Below are 27,929 nucleotides of genomic sequence, written 5' to 3' on the forward strand. Positions count from 1 at the left end.
GTTTAAAAAATGCTGATTTAAAGGAACAGTGTTTAGAAATGGTAACAAATGTAAGTTCTTAAGAAAAAGAGCAATAACATGTCTTTCCAAGTACCTCTCTTCAGAGCATATGGAATACAGTTTATTTTCTTTGGCCTTAAAAATATGCTTCTAATTTTCCCATATGGGTACAGTAATCTCAATAAATAAGTATCATACCACTAGTAAAACATTTTTGTGGAACTATACAATTGGAGTGTGCTGTATTCTGCATGTGTTGTGTATCAGGTATTGCTTAGTGACAGAACCAGACACAGAAGGTTTTAGATTGAACCTTTAAAACCTTCCTAACTCTTTTGAGATTTGATGTTTTTTAATATGATTTTTAATGCTGCAGAGTCCTTTCCTTCCATTCCAAACATTTATTACAAACTCAATTATGTGCAAAATAGATATTTGATACAATTGGGAATAAGCTGCTCTTACCTTTAAGAAAATCCTAGGATTCTGGTGTAAAAGACTTAAATTTGACAAAAGTGTGATTCAGAAACGAGCACGTCTAGAATTCCCAAGGGAGTGAACTGAGATGTTAGAAAGGTTTGTGCTGAACTCTGAAGATGTTTAGAAAAGGTAGAAATGAGGAAAGGATAATTTTTGATAATGAGTATGTGTGTGGGGGTGGGGAGTGGTCTAAATGCATGAGACAGAATGGAATGTGGTCAGAGCCCCTGCCTAATTAGAGCAGAGTGTGCTGGAGAGAAGGAAAGTAAAATCAGGTTATTATAGAGCTTTGGGTTTGGTGTTGGAAACTTGCTGGATAGTGTTTTAGGAAGATTATTCTAGCCAGAATACTTTGTTAAAAAAATCAGAAATCGCTGATGATACTGTTTAGCCACTTGGGCATACCCCACGCTCTCCTCTGTCTTATAGAGAACAAGTCATTATTGCAACTTCCTCAGACAATAATAACAGCTTAACAACTTGATGTTTTTAGACCCTTCCCATTAATTTCTCTTTTAATATCTGTAAAAATGGAAAAAGAATTTTTTAAAAAATATTACCATTTCTTAGAGGATGAATGGTTTAAAGTTTGAAAAATTCTCTTACTACTTAGAAAAAGGTCATGTTCTTAGCATCTAAGAATATATATCTTCCCTTTGTTTTTTGACTCCCACTGAATTCTTAGCTCTAAGTTCCTTGCTTTCTGCCCCACAGATTTTTTCTCATATGAAGCAGCAAATTAAAACCTTCTAAATAATGCTGTGGAGGGTGATGGAACTTTAGGGATCAGTTCTCATGTTGCTTATTTTCCCTAATTAAGAATCTTAAAATGGAGGCTGGAAATAAAATGTTTCCATAACCTTTTTCTAGTGGGGAAAATTGGGTTTTTCTTATCAGTTCCCATTTCAGCAGTCATTCATGGCAGGAAATACTATGTTTACTAATATTTTTAACTTGAAGGGAAGGGCATTTATATTAGATAATATAGATGTCTCAAAAGTCTGTGCCTTTTGCATTGTCCTGGAAAATTCTTATCTGGATCCCTCCATGACTGCTGAAATTTTTTTCCTTGAGCTGAGGAAGGCGTTTCCCACTCACTGAAGGTGATACTTGAACAGTCCTATTCTATGTGGGAGTTGGATAGGAAGGGTAAAGGAAAGAATAACACCTACAATATAAGCTTTCATAGTGATTGTGTTAGGCAACCCCCACTCTTCAAGACAACTGCTTTATACCTCTTCTTTCCTCAAACCTCCTTCTGCCTCCTCCTTACTATCAGCTGATAACCTCATTTCATATTTCACAGCAGAAATATAAGTCACCTGAAGGCCTCATCTTCACCCCACCAAATTTCTCAAACCACCTGCATCTGTACCCATATAGTCTTCTTTCCCTTGTTAGGATCAGTAGACTCTCAGCGGATGCCATCCGTTCTCAGTAGTTCTGCAGTTATCCTCTGTCTTTTCTGCACCAACAATGTTTCTCTACTGGATGATTCTCATCAGCATTCCAAAGTGCTGTTATATCTCCTATTAAAAAAATCCCCTATTTTATGCTGTCCTCCAGCTACCTCCCCATTTCTCTACTTCTCTTTGAAGCAGTATTTTTCAAAGGAATTATCATTGCACTCCCTGTCTACGCTTTAGCACATCTGATTCTTAATTCAGGACACTAGTGTCCACTGCGCAGCTCTTGTCAAGATCACCCAGCATCTCCATCTTTCCATATTAATGGTCCATTCTTAGCGCTAATCTTATTTGAACTTTTAGCAGTCTTTGACTCAGTTCATTATACCTTTCTAATGAACATTATGTTTTCATGGTTTTTGGTGAAATCCTGGTTTTCCTCTTACCTTACTGGCTGCTTTGTCTAGTTGTCCTCTGCTAATATTTGCTCTTGTTCCTATGAAAGTTAGAGTGGTTCATGGTTTTCATTTACCCCCTCTTCTCTGTGTTTACTCATGCTCAGTATTGTGTCATCCCATCCCATGGCCTTAAATGCTTTTTACGTGGTGATGTCTCCCAAATTTATCTCTGCTTACTCTGGCTTTCCACGTGGACTTCTGGGAGGCACTCCCATCTAAACATCCAGATCCCTTCCCGGTGACCCACAAGGCCCTTGCGATCTAGTTCTTTCTTACCCCTGCATCTTCATTTGCTTCTGTCTTCTGTCCTTTGCTCCTTCAGCTCCTACCATACTTGCCTTCTTATTTTCCTCTAACTGCCAAGCTCCTTCCTGTCTTAGAGGCTGTACATTTGCCATTCTCCTTGCCTAGAATATTTTTTGCCCAGATCTCTGCATGATTTGGAGTGGTTTGTTCTCCATAGTCAAATATATTTATTTCAAAGCACTTCCCTGAGTCCACTATCTAAAGCAGTACCTTCTTACTTGTTTTGTCAAAATTTTTAGCACTCATCGCTGCTTTAAATCACATTTCTCTTTCTCATGCTGGGATATAAGCTAAAAGAGGACATGAAATTCATATCCCTGCATCCCTAGGCCTTTAATCGTGCCCAGTTCATAGCAAACTCTTAATAAGTTTTTCTTGTGTAAGAAAATAGATAATGAATGAAGGGAGGTGTGTGATACATTGTTTCGTATATAAACCTTGTGCTTATACTCTCAGTATTCCTGAATCCAAGGTATGGAGAAAAGTTTATTATATAGCATGGTTAAATATAATAAAAAAATGACTGGCTAGGGCCTGTTGTGTGTAGACTTATATTTACCCATGAGCGATACATCAGGTGTCTCTTCTGTTCCCCTCTTGGGAAATAAGTTATGTTTTCTTGCTTCTTCCCATGCAGTTGAAGAATAAGTTCATGAAAAAACTGCCACGTGATGCAGAAGCTTCCAATGTGCTTGTTGGGGAGGTTGACTTCTTGGATGCTCCATTCATTGCCTTTGTTCGGCTGCAGCAGGCTGTCATGCTGGGGGCCCTGACTGAGGTCCCTGTGCCCACGAGGTAAGCTGCTTCCACATCTGCTGGGCTCTACACTTTGGCTGTAGGGAAATATCCTGTGTCTCAGACTAGAGAGTCAATGTTAGGAGGATACAACCAGTGCAGTCAGGTAAGGGAGGTATAATCTGAAACAATGGCCCAGTCTGGCTTTGCTATCAGATTTCTTGGTACTTGTAAAGTAGTCATAGTAGTAATAGTAGTGTAGTAGTAATTACAATAATTTGTTGGGCACCGTACAGTTTCTTCTTATAGATTATTCTATTTAATCCTCACGATACCATTTTCAAGTACAAACTATAGGCATCTGAATTTTACAGAAGAAAAATTTGAGTGTGAGAGTTTAAGTAACTTATCCAGGGTCATGCAGATGCTAAATGGTTCAAAAGTTCATGGTTGCTCTCATTTGCTCCATGTTTTATCTGAAAATTGGTAGTAGCATATGCATATATATGTCTATATAAAAATTCCTTAAGCTATACACTTCAGTTCACATCCTTTACTCTTATGTGTTATATCACAGTAAATTTTTATTTTTTCGAAGAAAGTTGTATTTTTTTTTCCACATGGGCAGGCACCGGGAGTCGAACCCGGGTCTCCGGCATAGCTGGTGAGATCTCTGCCACTGAGCCACCGTTGCCCACCCTGGAATGGCTTTTCAAAAGGGGATTTAATAAGCTACAAGTTTACAATTCTAAGGCTATGAAAGTGTCCAAATTAAGGCACCAAAAAGAGGTTGCCTTCACTCAAGAAAGGCTGGTGCCTTTCAGAACACCACTGTCAGCTGGAAAGACACATAGCAGGCATCTGATGGTCCTTGTTCCTGGTTCTGTTGCTTCCAGCTTCTCATGCCATCGGTTTCCTCTCTAAGTATCTTTAGGCCTTCACTTAGCTCCTCCGGGACACAGCTCTGGGTTCTGGCTTGCTTAGCATCTCATGGAAAGGCACATGACGACTTCTCCTGGGCTCTGCCCATGTCTCTGTCAGCTCCGAAGCAACTGTTCCCTAAGCAAGTGCATCTGTGTCAACTCTCTCCACAATGGTTCCCCTTTTAAAGGAGTCCAGTAAATTAATCAAGACCCAGTCTGAATGAGTGGAGTCACATCTCCATCTAACAAAAAGCCATACCCACAGTTGGACGTGCCACATCTCTGTGGAGATAAATTAATTGAAAGCTTCCACCCTATACCAATGAATCAGAATTAAAGGAAATGGCTGCCTTCACAAGATCAGATCAGTATTAAAACATGGCTTTTCTGTGGTACATGACATTTACAAACTGGCAGAAGTGTATTACTATTATGTTACATCCGTGTACTCTTTACACTGTGGAGGACCCTAGGAGTCATCCTGTCCACCTCTCTCTGAACACTGAGCTCAGTACAGTCAGCAGGCTTGCCATAGGGTATCCAGTTAGTTGAATAGAAGTTAAGCCTTCATTTAAACTTGTGCTGAAGAGGAGTTTAAAGGGAGGCTTATATTTTTTAGGATGACATTGATGATTATCATATGAATAAGAACTCCAAAATTTAAAAAAATTGTGGTGTGCTTTCTATGGGTCCCAGGGTAAGGACAGATAATTTATCTCTTCTTTTGACTTCCCCATGTCAGTAGAAAGGGCTATGAATCCTTCTCAGCAGTCTGTGTGGACTGAGCATGCAAAACTGACAGTGAGAAAAGGCTCAAGGTATGCTTTGAGCCATATTAGAAGGAAAATTAGAAGAAATTTTCCTTAGGTTCTCCTAATTCATTTGCCTTATTCCTCCTGGTCATACAAGTATTTTCTTCCTTCATTTTTATATTTCTTAAGTACTTAAAGCAGGAATAATACACGGGGAAGTCATTGGACAAATAGCAATGGGAAGGAGATAATCATAGCTTTTTCATTTAATGGGAATATTATGATTTGTGTTATCTGTAACTTAGCCTTTTACTTGAAAGCATTCCAGCAAAGCTTTGCAGTTCCTATCTGAGCAATCACCTGGTGAACAGCTGACTCAGATAATGGGTGAAGTCCAGTTCATATGGCCCTATGGTTTTATTTATGTCTCTCTGGACTAACTTTACTGGAGCTTGAAAGTAAAAAAAACCAAAAAACAAATATGTGATGTGTTAAAGAAATTGTTCTTGTGTTTTTTCATTTTTGTTATTATTTTTCTTGAGAAGCTACAAATTAAAAAATTAAGGCTTTTAATTGAACAATAATACAAGTTCTTTGAGTAGCAATTCATGAAGGTTTTTATGTTCCTTTTAATTCTAGTTTGATCAATTGCTCCTGTCTGGCTCTTTCTCATTTTTCTTCATTATTTGAGGGTCCTAATCTGAGGGTGAAATACAGCATCATATGAATTAACAGAGGGAGCCATGCAATGCAAGGGCATGTAATTCAATAATATCATAAAACTATTTCCGGGCAATAATCTGAACAATATATCTTTGCATGTTAACATTTTCCCCAGGAAATAGTTTTATCCGTTTGCTGTCCTTTGAGCCAGTGCAAACTGTAATCGCTGAGTAGGGAGTCTCATTAGGTTTTATTTTGTGAGTAATGTGGGGCCATTTACAATGGCTGCATCCTGTGAAATCCAATAAAGGAAATCCCAAAAGGAATGTGGTAGTCACTGAAGAACTACCTCTGCATTCAGTGACGGGCTTTAACATGCATGCTACTCTTTTGTACTACAGGAAGACCTGAAAAGTCTGCTTTTGTTCATATCAAAGAAGAGCTTTCCATTTTAAAGTTGGAAGAAAGTTATTATTTTTATTAATAATAAGCATTATTACTACCATGTACCTTTTAGCAAGTGTAGCTCTAGCAGCTGTCCTTTCTTGTGTAGAATTCACAAGTTTCAACTATTTATTCTTTATTTGGTTGGTCTGTTTTGGCTTTCCTCTTGCAGTTGGGCTGCCACCAATTAGGTGGAAGTCTGTTTACTTATGGGCCCTTCTTTTTCTTTTTTTTCTTCCACAGCACTTACAGTTTTCTGTTTTTTTAAAAACACTTTTATTCACATACCGTACAATCCATCCTAAGTGTTCAATCAGTGGCCCTGCGTATAATCACATAGTTATGCATTCACCACCACAATCTATATGAGAATATCCCCATTTCTTCTGCAAAGAAAGAAGAAAAAAAATCCCAAAGGTCTCCTGTGTATTCCCCTATTATTAACATTTTGCTTTGGTATATTCCCTTTGTTACAATTAATGAAAGAATATTACAGTTTTACTGTTAACTATGGATCTTACTTTGCATTAATTGTATTTTTCCCATATACCATCCCGTTTTTAACACCTTGTAATAGTGGCCTACATTTGTTCTAGTAAATGTAACAATGTTCTTATATTTGCACCACCAGCCACCGTCATCATCCACTTTAAGTTTTGCCAAGTTATACAGTTCCAGTTTTTATCTTCTAGCTTTCCTTCTGGTGATACACATGACTCTAGCCTTTCTCTTTTAAGTGTCCTCACACTCAGCTTTGTTCATTATACTTACAATATTGTGCCACCATCACACTGAATTGTACTGTCTATTTCTGAAACTTTAAAGTCAACCTTATTAAACATTCTGTATTCCTTAAGCATCAGTTGTTAGGGGCCCTTCTTGCTGTCTGTGTGGAAGTAAACCTGTATGAGTTTTCTGTTCTTTGATCTTTGGTGACTTGGCAGAATAGGTTTATGATTTTCCTAGCATCTTGCAAACACTTTGCTTACTGTCATCTTGTGTCTGCTGAGACTACTACTTACTCCTGTTTATGAGCTGCATAGGGGATAAATATTATTATTCCCATTTTGGAGTTGAGAGATGGAAGCAAAGGCAAGATTTGCTATCAGTGCTGGAAATAGAGCTGCAGATTTCTGACTCCGAGGTTAGACTTTTACAGAAAGCCTAAGGAGATATCTGAAATGGACTGAAATAAAATATTTTAGAGTTTTCCCTTGAAGAATAATAAAATCTCCAGATCAATTTGTCCTTTTCTAATCTTGATTTGCACATAGACAAATAATTATTCAGTGAGCTCTAGTCCTCTGAAAAATTAGAATGCTTTCCCTTTTAGCATCACTATAAGTTAATATGTATTTTTATGTAATAAACAATGATTTACCTAAAAGAGGTAGTTTGTGCGTCATTGTAAAAAACATAAAAAATAAAATAAAGGGCTTGGGAATGGAGATCCTGGTAGCTCAGTTCTGTCATGTCCTCCTTGGTAGCTGATATTTACCCCATGTAATGTGGCTGATTATGGTAGATTTTTGGTCTGGTTGAAATATCATGGAAGCTACAGTTTAGCCACGTTTTCCAAAGCCACTAAATATGAATAGTGGGTTATTTGATTCACTGTTGTCTTGAGAGAAGAGAGTAAAGGGTTGGTACATGCTGAGTTTATTATAGAAATAGCTGTGATATATCAGGAAGGAAGTAGGTATACAAGCTTTTATGAAAAGACTGAGTGGATTAGGAAGCCTGGCTTCTTTTCTAATATTATGCTCTGTTTTTGCCTATAATAATTAGGTGAATGTGAGTATAGTCCATTGGTTCCGGCTACAGATCATCTGGTACTTCTTTTTGTTGGGGAGAATGCTACAGGCATCAGCCCCAGGCATAATTAGTTATATGATGAAACTCACAAAAATTGAAGGGCCTCACAAAGATTCTTGAGACAACTCATTATAAAATTTCTATGATTTTTATAGAAATTATAAAAACTTTATAATTTAAAAATTATAAAAACTTCTATGATGTTTTTATGCTTATGAGTGAATAAAAAGAACTCAGTAATATAAATTAATTTTTTCCCAAGCTGTCAACATGGGCTGAGCACTACTAGCCATACAAATGTGATGTTTACTCTGATTTGTTAATTAAAAAAAAAAAGCTTCTGGTTAAAAATAACATCTGTCCATTGACAAAAACCAGCTTTCACATGAAAGGAGTTCTCAGTACATTATAAAAGCTGAGTTTGGCAGGATGTACATCTCTTTGTAAATGTAATAGATTTTGCTTCTTTGGGGGTTAAAGCGGAAAGAACGTGTTTCAGGCTGAGGAAACTACAACTTGCTGAGTTGTTCTGTACTGTTAATTTACCCCTCTTTTTAAATAATACCATCCAAATTAAAGACTTCTTAAGGGTCTCCATTCCTACAGATGAAATTCTTGAGTTGAGGTGATGTTCCTGCTTCTTTACGGATGGCCAGATTTCCTTTCTATATCATTTTTTTGGGAGTGGGGTGCAGGGGAGTGCTTGGACCGGGAATTGAACCTTGGTCTCCCATGTGGCAGGCAAGAATTCTACCACTGAACTACCCTTGCAGCCCCCTCCTCTCTATGTCATTTTTAAGGAGGTGGATTACTACCTTGTTCCTGACTAGAATAATGTGAAACTTTTGTCTATGTAACCATGCTGTTTCCAATTAGTACCTGGTAATATTCCATTTAAGGAAAGATGTCTTTTTATTTTTAGTAAAAACGTTATGTTACCCAGTAAAGGGGATCTGTACCTGTATATCTAGGTCACTGAAGCAATCCAATTTTCATATTCTGGTCCATTGCTATGAGGTATGTTATAGGTACCACTAGACTTCTGCTTCCATTCATTCTTTGAGTAGGATGATTTAGCAGAGAGCAAGAAGCAAATTTTTATAGAAAACGATTGCCCTCATAGGATTTAACTTGGAGGCACTATCATCTCTTGGAATGGTTACCCATCTTCTGCTCAAGTTTGTATTTGAGAACTATTGATGAAATGTTTTTCTTCCTAACAAGATAGTATTTTGGCTTTGTGGCCAGAGAGTCAACTTGATAATTAACTGATATGTCAATGATAGATATGTTTCCATAATGTGTATTTGGAAGCTATAATCATGATGGAGACACAAGGGCATAACAAGTAAGAAGGGGTACAGATTGTGTCTGGTGAAGTTTGGGATATAATGAATTATTGGAAAGTTAAAATCTAGATACAAAGAAATAATAAATGTAAGGCAAAGGAAAGCTGTCATTTAAAAATGTGTTAAGTAAAATAAGGGATCTGCAAGTCAGTAGGTCAATCCCTTGCTCTTAAGGCTTGCTTTTGTTAAGCTTATTAATGTAGCAGAGAAGCTTAGCCTAAACTATAGTTTTACCTAAGAGTTACTTCTTGAGAACCTCTTTTGTTGCTCGATGTGGCCTCTCTCTCTCTAAACCCAATTCTGCAAGTAAAATCATTCCCCTCCCCACTACATGAGATGTGACATCAAGGGGTGAAAGTCTCCCTGGCACTGTGGAATCGACAATGCCTTCCTGACCAAAAAGAGGAAAAGAATTGTAATAAATAAGGTATCAGTGACTGAGTGAGTTCAAATAGAGTAGAGAGGCCACTTTGGAGGCTACTCTTATACAAGCTTCAGCTAGACATTGCTGCTTATCATGGTTTACCAAACCCCAACCAAAACCATTCCTGCCAACCCTAAAGAATGCCTAGGGTCTTATCTGAGATTCTACAAAGGTTCCATTTACCATGATTTACTTTCCAGAAACTTACAAGCTCTCTATGGGTTCCTAGAGGGACCAGCCTCTCCAGAACATCAACTAGTTCCATCCCCCTGTCCCCTTTCCAACATGAAAAAGTTAGAACGTGCATATCCCAAATTCCCATAAAGATTGGGAGAGAGATCAAAAGAGAAGGTGGAGTTATAACAGAGAAGATAGAACTTAACAAATGAGTGAGGCTGCTGAATCGTTATATTGATATTTCTTTTAGTCTGTAGTGTCTTGGAACAACTAGAAGTGAAAACCTAAAATTGTAACCCATCCCAAACTCTGAAATCTGTTCTGCAACTAATTATTGCAGTGGGCTTTGAAATTTATTGCTTTTTTTTATATGACAATAAAAAAAAGGGACACTGTATTAAGTAAAGGATACAGGTGTTATTTTCTCTTGCTGCACTGCAGCTTTCCCTTTTGGGGCAAATTATGCCTTTATTGTCTAACCTTGTATAAAGGCAGATAGGATTGGGAAATATGACCAGAATTGTAGGTGTTTCTTAATAGGGCTTGTATTTGGCTTTAGTGCTTATACCTGGCATGTATTACACTCAAAGTAGTGATCCGTCACTTCAGAAAAATACATTTTGCTATCAAAAGGAGACACTTTATTACACTGTATGTGGTGGTATATAATTCGGGCCAGCTTCAAAGGAAGAGAAGCTCTATTATTAATTCAGTTTCAGTGTTAGAACTGAAATCCAGTTATAATAATGACTTCCTTTACACCTGAACTTTCATGACTACTAATTGCTTTTCCTATTTCATCTACTATGATAATACTTAAAAGTGAGCAAACCACTCCATCAAAAACTCCATCTAAACAAATAAGTACTGAAATGATTTTATGGTTATTCTGGTATTAAATCTGAGTATTCAAATGTCTAGATACTTTCTTAATTTTTCTTTTTTCTCTCCCCCCCCCCCCCCAGGCTTGAGTTCTATGATGCCAAAAAAAAAAAAAAAAGTAATATCCAGTGGAGGGCATTTTGGAATGGACCCAAACATTTGTAGAGCACTTGCTGCTAATCCTTTTTTTGTTTAAAAAGAAGTATATAAATACTTAAATTGTGCTGAGCAAAGTGTGAAACAATTCCTGGTGCCATAAAATCTTCCCTAAATTTTGTCCCCAGCTAAATGTCCTGTCCCTAAATGTTCTGTCCCCAGAGTGACCTATGGAAGTAACTGTTCAATAGATTTTCTCTGTGGAATCACAACACCAGCATATAGTTTGGGCAAATCATATTAGGTAGAATTGTGGTGACGAGAACAGGAGATTAGAAGGCCTGAGTGTCTATTACCTGTCATTTGCTAGGCACAGTCCTTGGGCCAATCCATTAACCTCCTTGATCCTCAGTTTCCGCACCATTAAATGGGAATTAAATATCTGTCCTTATCACATAGGATTGTATGAAAGTTTAAATAAGATGATGAATGTGAAGCACTTTACAAGTTGTGTAAATATATGATGTTATCATTTTTATTTTCCTCATTATCTCCATGTTAGATAAGACATGCTCATAATCAAGATAGGGATTCATCCAATGTCATCTTTTGGATATTTTTTTCTTATTCATTTATTTTTCATGTTCCTTTCTCCCCGGTTGAAACATGCATCTTTGCTCTTGTGTTTAGTTAGTGAGGGAATCCCTCCAACCGGGTAAGAGATGGCCACTGGAGATGAGCTCACTATTGCATGTTTCAGACCTGTTTGCTGCAGATCAATGCTTTTTGCACTCTCAAGAAAAGAAGTTTGGAGGTGAAAATGGAGGCACCCACAAAAGAAGTTTAACTGTCTATGAATGATGCTCCATTTTGAATTTCTTTCGTATTTCTCTTTCTTTTCTTTGGCTGTCAGCCTGTGGTTCACTTGCAGAGGACTTGAATTTTGCTGACTTCCTGTCATTTCCAAGTAAAAACATTTCCTAAAAGCTTGGAGAGGTTCATTTGTCACTGCCCATATTGGATAAGGAAAACTCAGAGAAATCTGAAGATGTACTGCATCTTCCTAGTTGTTGCGTTTAATGAGTGTTCCCCAAAGATTCTGAGAGCCAGGAGAAATGGAAAGAGAAGAGAGTTTGAAAAAGAAAAATTGAATGACTCATAAGGTGAACATTTCCTACTTAGTGAAGAAGCTTCTCAGGTTTTTGTGCTAAATTCTCCTTTGCCTCCAAATAAAATGAACAACTATTTGTATTTCATAGTAGTGCAAGAGTATTTTTCATATTGCCAAGAACATTGCTTTGTTTTAAAGTTAAATTCTAGGCCTAACCATTTAATGAACTAGATATACATTTCTCAGTTTTATGTGTTTTGAGTCTAATGAAATATGTGTTACAGCCTTTGCTTTTTTCCTTTTCCCTTAGGTTCTTGTTCATTCTCTTAGGTCCTAAGGGGAAAGCCAAGTCTTACCATGAGATTGGCAGGGCCATTGCCACCTTGATGTCCGATGAGGTAGGGAATCTGGAACATGGTGATCTGTGAATGTCCAGCTTGTATTGTTTTATACAGTTGATTCATTTGGGAGTATGTGGTTTGGTAACCTTCTTTATATGATACAGTATAATCATTTGTGGAAAAGGAACTGACTTTTCCACGATTTTCAGTAAGTAAGGGTTGAATTTTGTTTTTGTGTTGAATTCTAACCTGTGTATAAGAACATATTTCCTTTCTTTTTCCAAAAATTTTCAATTCCTAGAACTGAGGGATGTGAAATATTCTTCAAAATATTTCAAATTGACTGAATTAATTTAAACCGTATCTCTTAAAATACTTAAATAGTCATTCTGGGAATTCAAATGTCCATATATAACAACGTTTTAGAAATGGTGGATTCTATTGGAAAACAAAGCATAATAAAATGGATTATGCATTTTTCTTAGGTATCAAAAAACACATGCTTTTATGGTTTTCTTATCTTGTGGAAAGGAACAGCAGAAAAACTAAAATGCATTGGCAAACCTTATTTCAGTATAGTACTTTGGAATTATGACCTTACTAACTCTCATAACAGCTCAACTGTCATTATTTCCATTTTAGATAAGATAAAACTCAGAACTAGTCTCATAGTTGGTGAAATAGTATTAGAATATCAGATTGTTCTCATTCTAGTTTATTTTTTCCTAATGTTTAGCTTTTGCTTCATTGCTTCATTTGTCAGTTTCTCTATGTGTTAAGTGGAGTTAACAATATAGGACACTTTTCTCCTTAGTTGTAGAAGCTCAGCAGGAAGATTACTCAGATGGTTATTTCTTCCTGGGATGGAGAGTATTGAAGTATAGCTATACTGGGACCCTCCCAGCCCCCTTGAGGGAACTAAGCATCTCAGTGGATTTATTTATTTTTATATGTTTATATTTTCATTAAAAAAAAATCCTTCCTCCTAAGATATATTGGTTAGAAATGCTTTAGGTTGCAAGCATCAAGAAAACCTAACTAATAGTGGCTTAAACAATTGTGGATTTATGTTTCTCACATAACATGAAATTTGGAGATAGATGGTTGCTGGGTTTGGTTTAAGTTGATTACTTAATGGTAAATCAAGAGCCGAGGCTCTTGCTTCATGGTCCTAAGGTGACTAGAACAGTGAGCTTTAGGTATCCCTCTAGCAAGAAGGAAGTGGGGTGCTATCTTCTATCAGGTATTCTAAAGCTTCCCCAGAAAGCCTTTCGCTTATGTCTCCTTCATTAGACTGTCAGTTCTTTTCTTCAGGGGAGACTAGGAAAATGACTCTAACTTCACAGGCTTTGTAATGGAAGGCAGCAAGGGAAAATGGGATTGGAGATGGTGTGTCTGCCACAGGTGATATTCTGGTCCTTTGTACTTCTTTTTTATCCCAATACTACAAACTGACCCCATTAAATTTTGTTATCTTTTAAAAATGCTTGTTGTTGGGGAGAGATTTAGAAGCAATCTTTCAGAATAGGTAAGGGTGTTGAACAGGGCCACATTCTCTTCTGGAGACTAAAGAATTTGTCTCATAAAATATGAGAAACTTAGATTATTTGCAAAGAATTTTCAGATCATTGGCTAGATTAGAAGAATGCAATGATTGACAAAGAGGATTATATATATTCTGGAAGCTTGTATAGAAGGCATAAAACATTTGCTGCTTTAAATTTTTTAGTTACTGCCTTGTCTAAAGAAAGATAATCTTTATCTATCTTTCTTTGGTCTGTGTGTTGATAATATAACTCAGAATTTTTCTTTTTATAATCACTAACTTTATTTTGTCTTTGAGAGCTACAATGTTTATCTCTTAACCTGATCTTATCACTTAGCTTCAACTTTCTCTTCTTGAGTTACCCGAAATTTGTTTGTTCCAGTAGGTTTTATTTCAGGGAAATGACTGTGTTATATATCTCCAAACCATTTTAATCTGGCTTCCATAGCAACTATATCAGTTGTGGTACATACCAGTGGGAGATGAAAGACAATGTCATTTTATGATAGTGATAGGAAAAACATGTAAAAGAACACAGCTGTTTTCTCACGCCTTTACCTATATTCCTTGGTATCATAATCTGAAGACTTAAATATTTTGGGATAAACCAAATACTAGGAAATATGACAGCGTGCTTATGGAAATATACAGTGGATTATTGATTACATTCTTCAGGCTTGACATGGTGTGAGGCATGTAGAGAGTCTTTTGTTGGATAAACACATCTCCTGTTATTCTTTAGGTGTTCCATGACATTGCTTATAAAGCAAAAGACAGGCAGGACCTGATAGCTGGCATTGATGAGTTTCTGGATGAAGTTATTGTCCTTCCACCTGGGGAATGGGATCCAACAATCAGGATAGAGCCTCCTAAGAGTCTTCCTTCATCTGACAAAAGGTAATTATCAGGCAGTTGTAAGTCTTCAATAGCTGAAATATCTCTGTAAAGAGGGTTGTGTTTGGAAGAGGAAGTGCGGTCAGGTGATTGCTGTAATATTTTCAGGTTCCATTTCATTTGATGTATTATCTCCAGTGAGTCATAGTTATCCCTTGGTTCCACATTTCCTTGAACCTATAAAAGGAATGTCTTTATACCGTGATATTCTTCTGTGACTACAAATGAGAGATTTCAGATGATGATATTGAATGTATCACAGAGGCTCGTGAAGATGTTCTGGGGACTCGCTAGACATGTAGAAGGATCCAAGAACTCAAGATGATGTAAAAGTTTAGAACTTGGGTGGAAGAGCTGAGGAAATGCCATTTTATGGAAATCTATTATTTCCCAGGTGCACATTTCCCTCTTATATAATATATAATTCATTCAGTGTTTTTATTCATCTTGTTTTTTGTCTTTGCTCTAAATATAGCATTTAAGAATTGTTTATTAAAAGATAATCTTTCTTCCAAAAGGTTTTTTGCTCCATCTCTTCTTTAGCCAATGCACGGTACAGTTGAGAAGAAGATGAATGACATAAACTAATATTCTCTTGGGCTCTGTTGTCTTGGTTAGGAAGAATATGTACTCAGGTGGAGAGAATGTTCAGATGAATGGAGATATGCCTCATGATGGAGGTCATGGAGGAGGAGGACATGGGGATTGTGAAGAATTGCAGCGAACTGGACGGTAACTAATAGATTGATCCTTTTGTCATTCATGATGAAGATCTCCTTAGATATGTATTTCCATTTTTCTTTCTGTCAGCATTTCATGAACTGGTTTGTTCATTTGTTCATACAAAAAATAATTATAATATGCCTGTTAGTCCCAGGCACTGGGGCACAGCAATGAGTTAAAGAAAAGCACTTGCCTTTGTAGGGGGTTACTTTTTAGTGGTAGGAGACAAACAATACACACAAAAATTAATGTGGCAATGGCTTTTGGGGGCAAATTAGGCCGAAATGGGATAAAGTATTACAATTTTAGATAGAGTGATTAGAGAAGGCCTTACAGACAAGGGAGCATTTGAAGAAAGTTTAAAGGGAATGGGAATCAGACCTTGTAGATGTGGGGATGGGAAAGAGTGTTCCAAGTAGAGAGGATAACAACTCAGCATGGCTCGAGTGTGCCAGAACCAGGAAGAAGGCCAGTGTGACTCGGAGTGGAGTGAGTGAGGGGAAGTGTAGGGTCAGAGAGATAGTTGGTGAGTGTGTGTGGCAGGAAGACTGATTGATGGGGTGTCCTTCCTGTTTTAGTTTCCTGCATGCTAAAGCAAATGCCATGCAATGTGTTGGCATAAACAACAGGAATGTATTGGCTCACAGTTTTGAGGCTAGGAGAAGTCCAAAACCAGGCTGTCATCAGAAAGACATTTTCTTTCAGAAGACAGGCATTCTGGGGCTGACTTCCAGAGATGCATCACACAGCACATGGCAGCCTCTCCTGGCTTCTTGGTTCCATTGACTTTCAGTTTCTGGATGCTCCCTGTGTCAGAGTTTCATTTTGCTTATATAGGACTGGTGTTAGGATTAAGACTCATCCTCATTCAGATGGGCCACACCATAACTGAAGGAGCTACGTCAGAAGATGCTACTTAACTCTTGGTTTACACTCTCATGAATGGAATAAGGTTAAGAACATGTTTTCTGGGATACATACAGCTCCAAACCACCACAATTCCTCATCTGACTTTAATGATTCAATCTCTTCCCTGTACATTTACTCAAAAATGAATAGCTTGTTCGGGAAATGCGTAACTCACAAGTCACTTTCCTCTATTTAGTTTACAGTCTGAAATTTAGGTTTCTCAGATTGTTTTGATTAAATTTCTTTTCGTAATAATTTCTCTTTCTGAACTATTGAGTACACCATTTCATTTTGGGTTAGGTAAAAGTTTAAGTAGGAAACTCATTTTATGAAGATACTATCTTTTCTAAGCACTGAAAACTTTTGAAAATGTAAAAGTTTGTCATTTTAATATGAAATTGAATATGAATTAAATTAAGTTCTTTCCATCCTCTGATGAGCCTCTTAGTTTCTCTCCCAAAATTAAGAGGACATTTCTTCTCTCCCTTTTGTTCTTTTCTTAAAGAATTGACATCAAACCTCCTCTCCCTCTCCTTTTTTATGAATAATTATTCATAAACTATTTCTGTTAGCAATTATTACTGAACTGAGTTGTGTGATATAATTTTTTAAAAAAAATTAATCAGACCATAATTTCATGCTTCCGTATTTTGCCCTTCATACATGAATTGAATGTCCACAGCCTTCCTGGCACTGTGCATGACCTGTGCATACAAAAACAACTGAGACAGAGCACCCTGGTATAGCTCAGAAAGACTGATAGTCCTGATAAAATATGCCAACCCTCAGTGGAACTTGACTGGTGGTACAAGACTTGAGAGAGCTGTTGAATCCTAAGTGAGGGCATTCTAGGCGGAAGGAATGGCCTGGGAAGGCTGAGAGCTGAGATTTGGGTGGGAGGGGCAAGTTGACCTTGAGTAGGTTACTAAGTCTTCTGACGTTCATCATGAGGCTCAGCTTACTGTGTTATTCCACTGCACACCTGCCTGGTTCTCTCCCTTGGTTCCTTCAGGTCCTTACCCCAAAATCCCTTGCTTGGTAGGCCAGCTCTTCCACTCTATCTAAAGTTTCAACAACTCCCCCTCCAGGACTTCATGACCCTCTTCTCCACTTAATTTTCCCCCTTGATTTTTAGTACTCTCCATTTTAATAACTGTAATCTTGTTTCTTGTCTGTCCTCCCACAGAAAGTAAACTCCATGAGGGCAGGGCTTTTTGTCTGTGTGGTTAATTTAAAATGTTGAGTCTGTCTCTCCAGCACTCAGAATCTTGCCTTGGCATATTGCAGGTGAGCAATAAACATTTGTTGAATGAATGATTGAATGAATGAATGAATAGGGCTGGAAAGGAAGCCATGGCAAGATTATAAAGGGCTTTATCTGATTTGCTCACATTTAGACTTTTTTTCCTTTGGGTAGTGAAAATTTTTAATTCATCACCACAGAACACTCTCCTTTCAAGACCAACTGGCTAATATTTAGGGAATGTAATACCTAATTTGGTGCCCAAAAAAGAGAGTTAGAAGCACATTTATTTCTCTGCAGTTTCCTGGCTTCACTTTAAGAGGCCAAAAAGTATCTTGTGACTGATGCAAGCATTTAAACTATAATTTCTTGTGGTTTAGTGAGTTATCTCTTGGTTAATTTGACGGTAATTTATTGTACATGGTCACATGTTTGCTTTCTCTCTGCCCAGGTTCTGTGGTGGACTAATTAAGGACCTAAAGAGGAAAGCACCATTTTTTGCCAGTGATTTTTATGATGCTTTAAATATTCAAGCTCTTTCAGCAATTCTCTTCATTTATCTGGCAACTGTAACTAATGCTATCACTTTTGGAGGACTACTTGGGGATGCCACTGAGAACATGCAGGTGGGTATGGTTTTGGGGAGGACACAAATAGTACAACTCAGACTGCCTTCCTCACCCCTACAGCTCAGATAGAAGCAGATGGCCTTTCAGTTACTCAGCGTGATTTTCTTTCTTTTGCTGGATGCTGCATTTTACTTTGCTTCTGGCCTGCTGCTGTATTTCCAGCATTTTAGTAATTACAAAAATAGCTTGATGAAATCTGGCTTGAGTCACAAGTGGGGAATAGAAGGGAAGGAAATGAGGATATACAATTCTATTTGGGAAAAAAAGCATATCAGCTGCTTTAATTTTGTGCACTGCAGAAGGTTTAGAGCTCTTACTACCTTGAGTGTACTGGCCATATACTTGATCACGTTCTGTCAGGGAATGCATGATTAGCTCCGTTTTACACATGAGCAAACAGTTATCAAGCAATTGAGTGATTTTCTCAAGGTTGAATTTGCATATCTACTGGTAGATCCAGGCTGGAGCTCAGTGTTAATAAGTACAAGCCATGAGTTGTTTCTTCTAAATCTGGATCTGCCTCTCATTAAGCTTGACTTATTGAGCTGACTTGACTTATTTTGTGCAATCCAAATTTGTTGGTTACTTTGAAGATAGCATTTGCTTTCTCTGCACCAGTCCAACCCAGAGCTTCGGTGATAGAAAATATATTGTAAATTTCATGAGTAAATCAGAAAAGCATTGATAAAAATTAAATTTTAATTTATTTATTCATTAAAAAAGGTATTGTGCTAAGTACTGAATACAGAGTTGTGAATGAAAGTGATAGTCTTATGAAAAAGAACCAGATCTGAACCCTTTTCAAACTCTATCTTCCTGTGTCAGTGCTTATTACTGCTTAAACTAGGTGACCTTGATACATGCCAGTTTATTTTAAAAGTTACAGGATTCCAAAGGATTGCTTTTTCTTCCACTACTATTTTCTTCTCTAAGCAGATCCATGTTCCATATTTCTGCCTAAATGCAAAAAATGAGATGGAGACTTCTATAACATCTATGTTGACCCAAGTAAAAAGGGTGAAATTAATTTAAAAAAATGCACTTTACCTTAAGTGTACTTTTATCTTTTAGCCCTTATCTAATACTGCATAACATATAACCCCAAAACTTAGAGACTTAACCATTTTGAACAACCATTTTATGATTACCTTTTATGGTTGTGGGAGCTGCTAGACTCAGCTGGGCAGTTCTCATTTGGGTCCATCATAATGAGACAGCTGTGCAGTCAGATGCCAGCTGAAGTTGGAGTCATTTCAGGGCTTCTTAAACTCACATGTGTGGTGCCGGGGCTGGGTGGACAGGAACAGCTGGTACATGTTTGCACAGCTCTTCCACACTACTTCTTCATGTGGCTAACTTGTGCTTCCTCACAGTATGGCAATCAAAGAAGAGTTGTACTTCTTGTATATGGTTAGTTGGCTCCCCTGGAACAAGTGTTCCAAGAGACTAAGGGGGAAGTCGCACAGCCTGTTTTGACTTAGCCTCGTAAGAAACAGCATCCCTGGTACAATATCCTACAACTCAAGAATTATTGGAGGCTGACTACCACTGCTCTCCTCCTACTATTCCATACAGCTGTTTGTTAAATTACTTAAAAGTAATGTACATTTTGGAATCCAACTCATTTTTGTATTATACATTATTGTGGTTTATAATATGTAGGCAAGTACAATTGCATCATACTTATTGTTGTACTAAAATATTGTCGTCATTATGTCTGAAGAGGCACAATGAAAATAACAATGAAAAATCTCAGCTACATGACAGGATTCTCATGTACAGGTTATTTATGGCCCAATTCCAGAAAACACCTTTGGAGTTTTCTGATTCATACTAAATTAGATGGGAATAGCACTGGATAATAATGGAAATATATAGACCACCTGCACAAGTGAATAAATATATTTGGTGGGCAGAATTCAGAAGCACTAACTGAAGGAAAATAGTCCCAAAGGAGCTCTAAAAAATAGGGTGGTAAGGTCTGGCATTACAGAAAAATATCTGTGATTGTATAACTTTGTTGATAGGAACCAGCAATGTTGTAGAGTACTATGGCACTGCTACTATAGTGTTGTATGTAGGAGCCATGAAGTCATGTTTTTTCTACAGCTGAATCATATTGTAGAGAATTTGGGTACAGTATAACTGAAACTGATTGGAAGATTGCAAGGTAGCACCTGTTCGGAAAGACTCACTGTATTGGATTCAGTTAGCCCAGGGAATGAGTTATAGAAAATGCCCTGAGGGCCCATCTCCGTTACAAAGGTCCACATTGCCACCAGCTTTGCTTGTTCACATGTGAACATGCACCAGTTTTGCTTCATTTTCTGATTTTCAGAAAAGGCTGGAAATGAAAGGTCTTCATGAAATCTGGTGATTTTTAAATATTAACAACTGATTAACATATTAAAAGCAACATTGTGCTTGCCTAAGAACATACGTCTGTGTTATCTATGAGAGACCTGTGAGATGAGGAGTAAAAATCAAATATGGTAGGATCCAGGCAAGAAGTATGTGAAAAGGGTGGGGTTTATTCCTGTGTTTACTTCATCGATTAGATGAGAATGAATAAATTAGATTGTAACAGTAATGTCAGTAATATAACTTTTGTAAAATCTGGCCTACCGTCTTATAGAGTATTCATTTTTCATCTAAATGATTGGCATAATGAGTAACCAAGGTTATTCAAGAAAACAAGTGGTAAAGGAAGTCCTGGGAATGTACCATGATGGCGGCATAAAGAAGATAAAGAAAATTAAAAAAAGAAAATAGGAAGTTGCAATTATATGTAATAGAGGCTTTTGAGAGGGTGGTAAAAGCAAAATCATTTTCTGTCTTTCAGAGTATATGGGGATTTGTGTGTGTGTGTGTGCAGATAATTGTTAAACCAGTTTTTTCATGGCCCTTCTTTTCATTGAGATGGGGACATTATAACGCTTCCTATCTGTTAGTTTATTGTCTTTTAGTAACTTGAATTAAAGTCTTTTGCAGCCTCATAAAGCTTAGCTTTTGAATATTACTTTTGAAACAGGATGAGGTCTCTTAAAGTCTGTTGATAATCCCTCCTAGGGGAATTAATTTCTCTATGAGTAGGTCTGTGAGAAAGTAAAGGAGTCTACTGTGTGATATATGTAGCTAACACAGGTATTTTTCTCCTTTGTAATAAATGACATCACAAAAGCCATGCTGGTGGAGTAAGGTGTTTTCTAGGCTCCGGAGACTTCAAGAGAAACATAAATGCTTTCAGCGAGTCAGGATATTTAATGGTAGACTAAAATGACCATTTATTGGATGTTGCTCCTGAGATTTGATGTAATTCAAAGTATCTAATTCAAACCCATGAGGATATTTACCAGAAATAGTTGGATTTATTTCATAAACGGATTTTGTAATCACCATTGATCATTTCACAGAAGCTGTAGAATCATTATTGCTTTTAAAAGTTTCTCTGAATGATAATATTGAAAGATAACTTTCTTTCACCTTTGTAGTCTTTTTTTGTTGAATAAATGTGTGGTCTGGGCGCATGGTTGTTTCAGTGGTAGATTGCTCGCCTGCCATGAAGGAGATCCAGGCTCATATTCCCAGCCCATGCACCCAAAAAGAAAAAAAAACTGTAGTTCAAGTCCTCTTCAGCCCTACAGGTTTGGTACTTCTAAAAGTCATAGTGGGCAGCAGAAACATTGAAAGAGAGAGAGAGAGAGAAATTAGTGATACTTAATATGTATTTGTTGAGCTGAGTAATCCATTTTTAATTTATTTTGGGTGGAATAATGCTATTACCAAATGGGTTTATAGATCTAAACATTGGGCTTACAGATCTCAAATAGTCTGTATTAATAGAAATTGACTAGTGCATGCGCGCCCGTACCCAGAGTCATTACTCATATATCTGAGTAATTGTACATATTTTCTAGTACTTTTAGATATCCTAGTATTTACATATGAAGATTTTACCTAGGAAAAAATTTACATACAGTCATTATATTAGCTTTTCTTGCAATGGTAGATGACATAAAGTTGTATAGTTTCAACTATCTCAAGAACCAGGCAGTGAAGTGGTTTAAACTTTGACAAGAGTGTCACATGACTGAAAGGCATGTTCTTTAACATGCTGAAGTTTTGATGCCCTTATAAGCATCAGGACAACAAAATATTTTGTGGATTTGGTGCTGAGGCCCAGGTGAATGGCAAAAATTGATTCATTCTTTTGCAAATATTTGTTATCTACTGTGTGCCAGACACTATTTAAAATATTGTGGATACAAATAATTGGGCAAAACTCATATGAATCCCTATTCTGATGGCATTTAACATCTAACGTGCTGATAAAACCCAAGAGACACCAGTGACGGTGTGTATGGGCTCATAAAGGAAGAAGTCCTTTGGCTTCATTTGGCTTTTTCCAAACATTAGATTAGAACTAGGCAGAAAAGCATTGGCAAAGCCTGAAATAATCAACAACTGTATCACCTGCTTTCCTAAATGTGGCAGTGGGTTTTTCTGAAAAGCAGGGGCAGCATGAATGAGTCAGCTAAGTGTTCTTGCATTTAACAGGCAACTCAGAGGTGGTTTGCAGAGGGCCTTTATTTTCAGGCTACAAATAAACATGGGTACTGGGTAGAGACATATTGTGAAAACACAGATGAGTCACCGTACTGCTGTTGTCTAAGCAAACTCTTTTGCCAGCTTCTGTTCAGGAGGACTTGCCTGCTTGAAGATGGGAATCTACATTTGAACATTTATTTCAGGGCTGATCTATATAAAGTAAATACATACATATATATATATATATATATATATATATATATATATATATATATACACACACACACACACACACTTACAGTGAAAATATAAGAATAAGCAAACAACAAAACCTTTTCTTCATTAGATCTTACGAGCTTTGTATCATTTCCAGTGGAATTATATTCAAAATGAAATAGTCAAAGCTATGATGGCTCCAAGAATAATCCAAATTATAGTGGTAATGTTGATGTCAGCATGAATTCTCCAACGTGGCACAGAAATTATAACCATCAAGCTGCTTTGAGAGGACTCTGGGGCTTACAGAGAGGGTATTAATGGATTCCTTGTTAAGTGTGGGCAATTAAAGTTTAGCTTGGGCTTCTGGGAGAAACTAAGTCACTTTGCCAAGAGCTGTCCTTATAGTAATCTAAGATTTAGCCCTGACCTATGACTGTTTCCTGTCCCTAAAGCTCAACATCCAAGGCTAGGAATATAAGCTTTTAGAGGCTAGCAGTTGTACAATGTTCTCATCATGCTTTCCCATAAATCACACCTTCATGATGCTCCAACTCCTCAGCCATACTGCCAAGTAAGCAAAGACTTTTCAGCATCCTAAAAACATGTGTCTCCCAAAGCCATATTCTCTATGATCTACTCATTCTATTATATTTATATTCTTGGTTTCCAAGCAGCTGCACCTTTCTATTCATTTGGATATTTCCCACTAAATTTTTAAATGTTAATAAAATTATAGTATAAATATATATAACCATAATTATTACAGTTATGGGCTTTATATTCAAAGTACTAGCCAGAATGGAACCTTGATATCAAACTAAATCAACAGATATTTTGGGATTTCTTAGTCTTGAATACATCACTTATGCTGGTTTGAATGATGTATGTACCCTAAAAAAGCCGTGTTTTATCCTAATCCCATTTGTAAAGGCAGCCACTTCTTCTAATCTCTATTCAGCATCATATGTCTGAAACTATAATTAGATCATCTCCCTGGAGATGTGATTTAATCAAGAGGGTTGGTAAACTGGATTAGGTGGAGGCGTGTCCACCCATTTGGGTGGGCCTTGATTAGTTTCTGGAGTCCTATTAAAGAGGAAAGATTTGGAGAATGAAGGAGATTCGGAGAGAGCAGAATGACATAGCCATGAGAAGCAGAGAGTCCATGAGCCAGCGACCTTTGGAGATGAAGAAGGAAAACGGAAACCACAAGCCAGGAAAGAAAGCTACCAGATGACACCATGTTCGCCATGTGCCCGTCCAGATGAGAGAGAAGCCTTGACTGTGTTCGCCATGTGCCTTCTCACTTGAGAGTGAAACCCTGAACTTCATCGGCCTTCTTGAACCAAGGTATCTTTCCCTGGATGGATGCCTTTGATTGGACATTTCTATAGATTTTCTTTGATTAGGACATTTTCTAGACCTTAGAACTGCAACTTATTAAATTCCCCTTTTTAAAAGTCATTCCGTTTCTGGTGTATTGCATTCCGGCAGCTAGCAAACTAGAACGTCACTGGTGTAAGAAACACTTTTTCATACTCTGAGACAGGTCTTTTTATTATTTAAAAATTGTTCTTAGTTATATGAAGAGCAGAAATGAATTTTAATTTGAATCTGCATTGTTGGCTGTGAATAACTGAACACAATTTAGAGTGAAGACTGAGTCAAGAAAGTAAGTTTAATTTTTTTCCGCGAGTAAATTTAATCCTATTTTCACAACCTCTTAGCAAAAGAATACAGTAAGATTTTTAGAATTCTGTGACTTTTGTGATATTTTTGGAGCCCGTCATAGCACATTTTAAGAGAACTTGTCTTATAATAAGGAACATTTATAGCTGACATATCTAAATTTGAGACTTTATTTTAACATACTGCTGTGCTGAGAATATTTCATCAATCTGCTTAATTTGGAAATGTATCATTCTTATTCACATATAATATTCCTCGACAGGACAGACTTCTTTCACCTTGCTTATCATATGCAATTTATAATTGCAATATTTAAGCAAATTGATAACTAAATTGAGGACTACAGAATAATTTCATTTTACCTAAGAGTTGCACTTTGGCATCAAAATTCATTTTTTCCTTGAGGTGGAAATATAAAGTGACTGGTTAGTCTGCACCAGATGCATATTCCAATATCAGAAAGTTAAGTTGAGATAATCTATTGCAATGACACAATTAGGTGGTTTTGGTAAGCAAAATGAAATTAGCTTATTTAGTGACAAAATAAGGAACTCTGCATTACTTACTTAGGTCTAAGGAACATTGACCATTTCTTCTCCCAGGATGCAACTTTAACTTTAAATAATTTACTTCATTGTATGTACATGTTCTAAATTAAATCCCATGTGAAGTTAAACAATTTGTGACCAAAATTCATTTACCAGAACCTTATTTGTTCGGAGTTTTCATTTGAAAGGCTTTTGTTCTCTATTCAGTCTATTTTGTCAACTCTTTAAATTCTTTATGATCAGAAAATTATAGTAATTTGGGCAGGGTTGGGAATCCCAAATGATATTAAATTATAAAATTATTTTGGTTTGGCTTGCAATTATTTAAAATAGATTCATTTTGTTTTTAACAAGGTATGATTAATCATTGTAGAAAATTCAAACAAAGAATTAATAAAAAGCTACCAGGAGGTAATTTGCTCCAAACCCATCATCCAGAAATAGCCATTTTTAACATTTCTATGAATACCTTTCCCTGTGTCTTATAATGCATGTGTAGACAGATCTATATGTATGGCATTTTAGATAAATGAGATCATCGTAGGTATGTACACATACATACATGCAAACACACATACATACACATACTCACATACAGTGCTATTTCATAACCTGACTTCTCCTAAGCACATTTTCTGGCTATCCTTCCATTTGAACGTGGATCTTGACCAACATCTTTAATGACTACATCTACATCTACATATAATGTATGTGCTATAATTTATATAATCAGTCTCCCATTAGTGGATTTTGAGTTTTTCCTAATTTTGTTTTTATAAACATTGCTGTGGTGATTAAGAATATTTTCATTCTTGATGATTACCTACTAAGGGGAAGTTCCTAGTAGAATAAGTGTATATGCTTATTTTACATTTTGATTTATCATCAAATTACACTTTATAAAGCTTATACCAATTTACACTTGTAACTGTAATACACAAGAGGACCCACTGTTCTCACCCTTCTAAAATTAGATTTTGTCCTTTCTTCTTTTTTGTCATTTTTTGGGTTGAAAAATGATGTCTCACTATTATTTAATTCAAATTTCTTTGATTTTTAGTGACTGTGAATATCCTTGCATATTCTTATTGATTATATCTTTTTAGTAAATTGCCTATTTTTGTTGTGTCCCTGATATATTTTCCTTTTGATTCATTAGTCTTTTTGTCATTACCTTGTAAGAACTCTTTGTATATTAAGGATATATTCCTTTGCTTGTCACCAATATTGTAAATATATTTTCCCTAGATCTGTGATTTTAAGGAATGTGGAGCCTAGGAAGTCTGAAATCTGTAGGGCAGGCTGGCAGACTGGAAATTTAGGCAAAAGTTGATGCTGCAGTCTTGAGGCAGAATTTCTTCTCAATAAACCTCATTTTTTACTCATAAGGTGTTCACCTGATTGGATGAGTCCACCCGCAAATTCAAGGGCAGTCTCCTTTACTTAAAGTCAACAATCTGTAGATATTAACTCCATCTATAAAATACCTTCACAGCAACACCTAGATTAGTGTTGGATTAAGTAATTGAGTGCTATAGCCTAGCCAAGTTGACACATAAAAGTAGCCATCACAGTCTTAACTTTATTTGTGCTTTCTTTTACTGTACAGATTTTAATTTTTGCATAGTCAAAATCTTCAACATTGTATTGTATAATTTCTTTCATGATATTAAAATTTAGAGAGGTTTTCCCTACCCCAAGATTAGAAAAGTATTTACCCTTGTATTTTAGTTTCTTATATTTACATTTTAATTATTTTATCCACCTGGATTTATTTATTTATTTATTTATTTTTGTGTGTGTGTTTTTACCACCTTTTTTTTATCATCATAGTCAACTTTTTTTTTCTATCGTCACAGTCGATTTTTTTTCCTTTTTGGTGAAAAATAACAAAAAATGCAAAAAAACAAATTTCAAAACACATCACAACAATTGTAGAACATATTTCAGAGTTTGGTATGGGTTACAATTCTACAATTTTAGGTTTTTCTAGCTACTCTAAGATGCTGGAGACTAAAAGAAATATCAATATAATGATTCAGCAAGTGTATTCATTTGTTAAACCATCTCTGTATAACTCCACCATCACCTTTGAGCTTTCTCCCACTCTTTAGGGATATTTGGACTATGCCCCTTCTAGCTTTCTCCTGTTGGAAGGGGCTGTTGACAATATGGGATAGTGGGATGGAACTAGTTGATCCCTCTGCATTTCAGGACTCATCTGGTCCAAGGACCCATCAGGAGGTTGTACACCTCTGGAAAGACACCCCAATGCATGGAACATTTGTGGAATCTTATATAATACCCTAAGTGTTCTTCAGGTTTGGCAGGAATGGTTTTGGTTGGGATTTGGAAGGTTATGATAGGTAGCAATGTCTAACTGAAGCTTGTGTAAGAGTGACCTCCAAAGTAGCCTCTTGAGTCTATTTGAACTCTCTCAGCTACTTATACCTTATTAAATTTTTTTTACCCCTTTTGGTCCGGATGGAATTGTGGATCCCACAGTGTCAGGTTCAGGCTCATCCCTGGGCATCTCCCACACCACCAGGGAGACCTTCAACCCTTAATGTCATGTCCCATGTAGAGAGGAGGGCAATGATTTGACTTGCAGAGTTGGGC

At 36.7% G+C, this 27,929-nt stretch overlaps 1 protein-coding gene across 4 annotated transcripts in view; it reads left to right on the forward strand.

Moving 5' to 3' along the window:
• The window catches only part of SLC4A4 (solute carrier family 4 member 4), a 434,558-nt gene that overhangs the window by 280,558 nt on the left and 126,071 nt on the right, over window positions 1-27,929 (forward strand). For all 4 annotated transcript variants that reach the window (XM_077137062.1, XM_077137060.1, XM_077137063.1 and 1 more), the window contains exons 8-12: window positions 3,288-3,445; window positions 12,332-12,419; window positions 14,651-14,805; window positions 15,421-15,534; window positions 18,129-18,303. In XM_077137062.1, the coding sequence (XP_076993177.1) occupies window positions 3,288-3,445; window positions 12,332-12,419; window positions 14,651-14,805; window positions 15,421-15,534; window positions 18,129-18,303 (690 nt within the window). The remainder of the gene's footprint in view (window positions 1-3,287; window positions 3,446-12,331; window positions 12,420-14,650; window positions 14,806-15,420; window positions 15,535-18,128; window positions 18,304-27,929) is intronic.

Source organism: Tamandua tetradactyla, chromosome 19 (assembly GCF_023851605.1).
Source record: "Tamandua tetradactyla isolate mTamTet1 chromosome 19, mTamTet1.pri, whole genome shotgun sequence".
Taxonomy (NCBI): domain Eukaryota; kingdom Metazoa; phylum Chordata; class Mammalia; order Pilosa; family Myrmecophagidae; genus Tamandua; species Tamandua tetradactyla.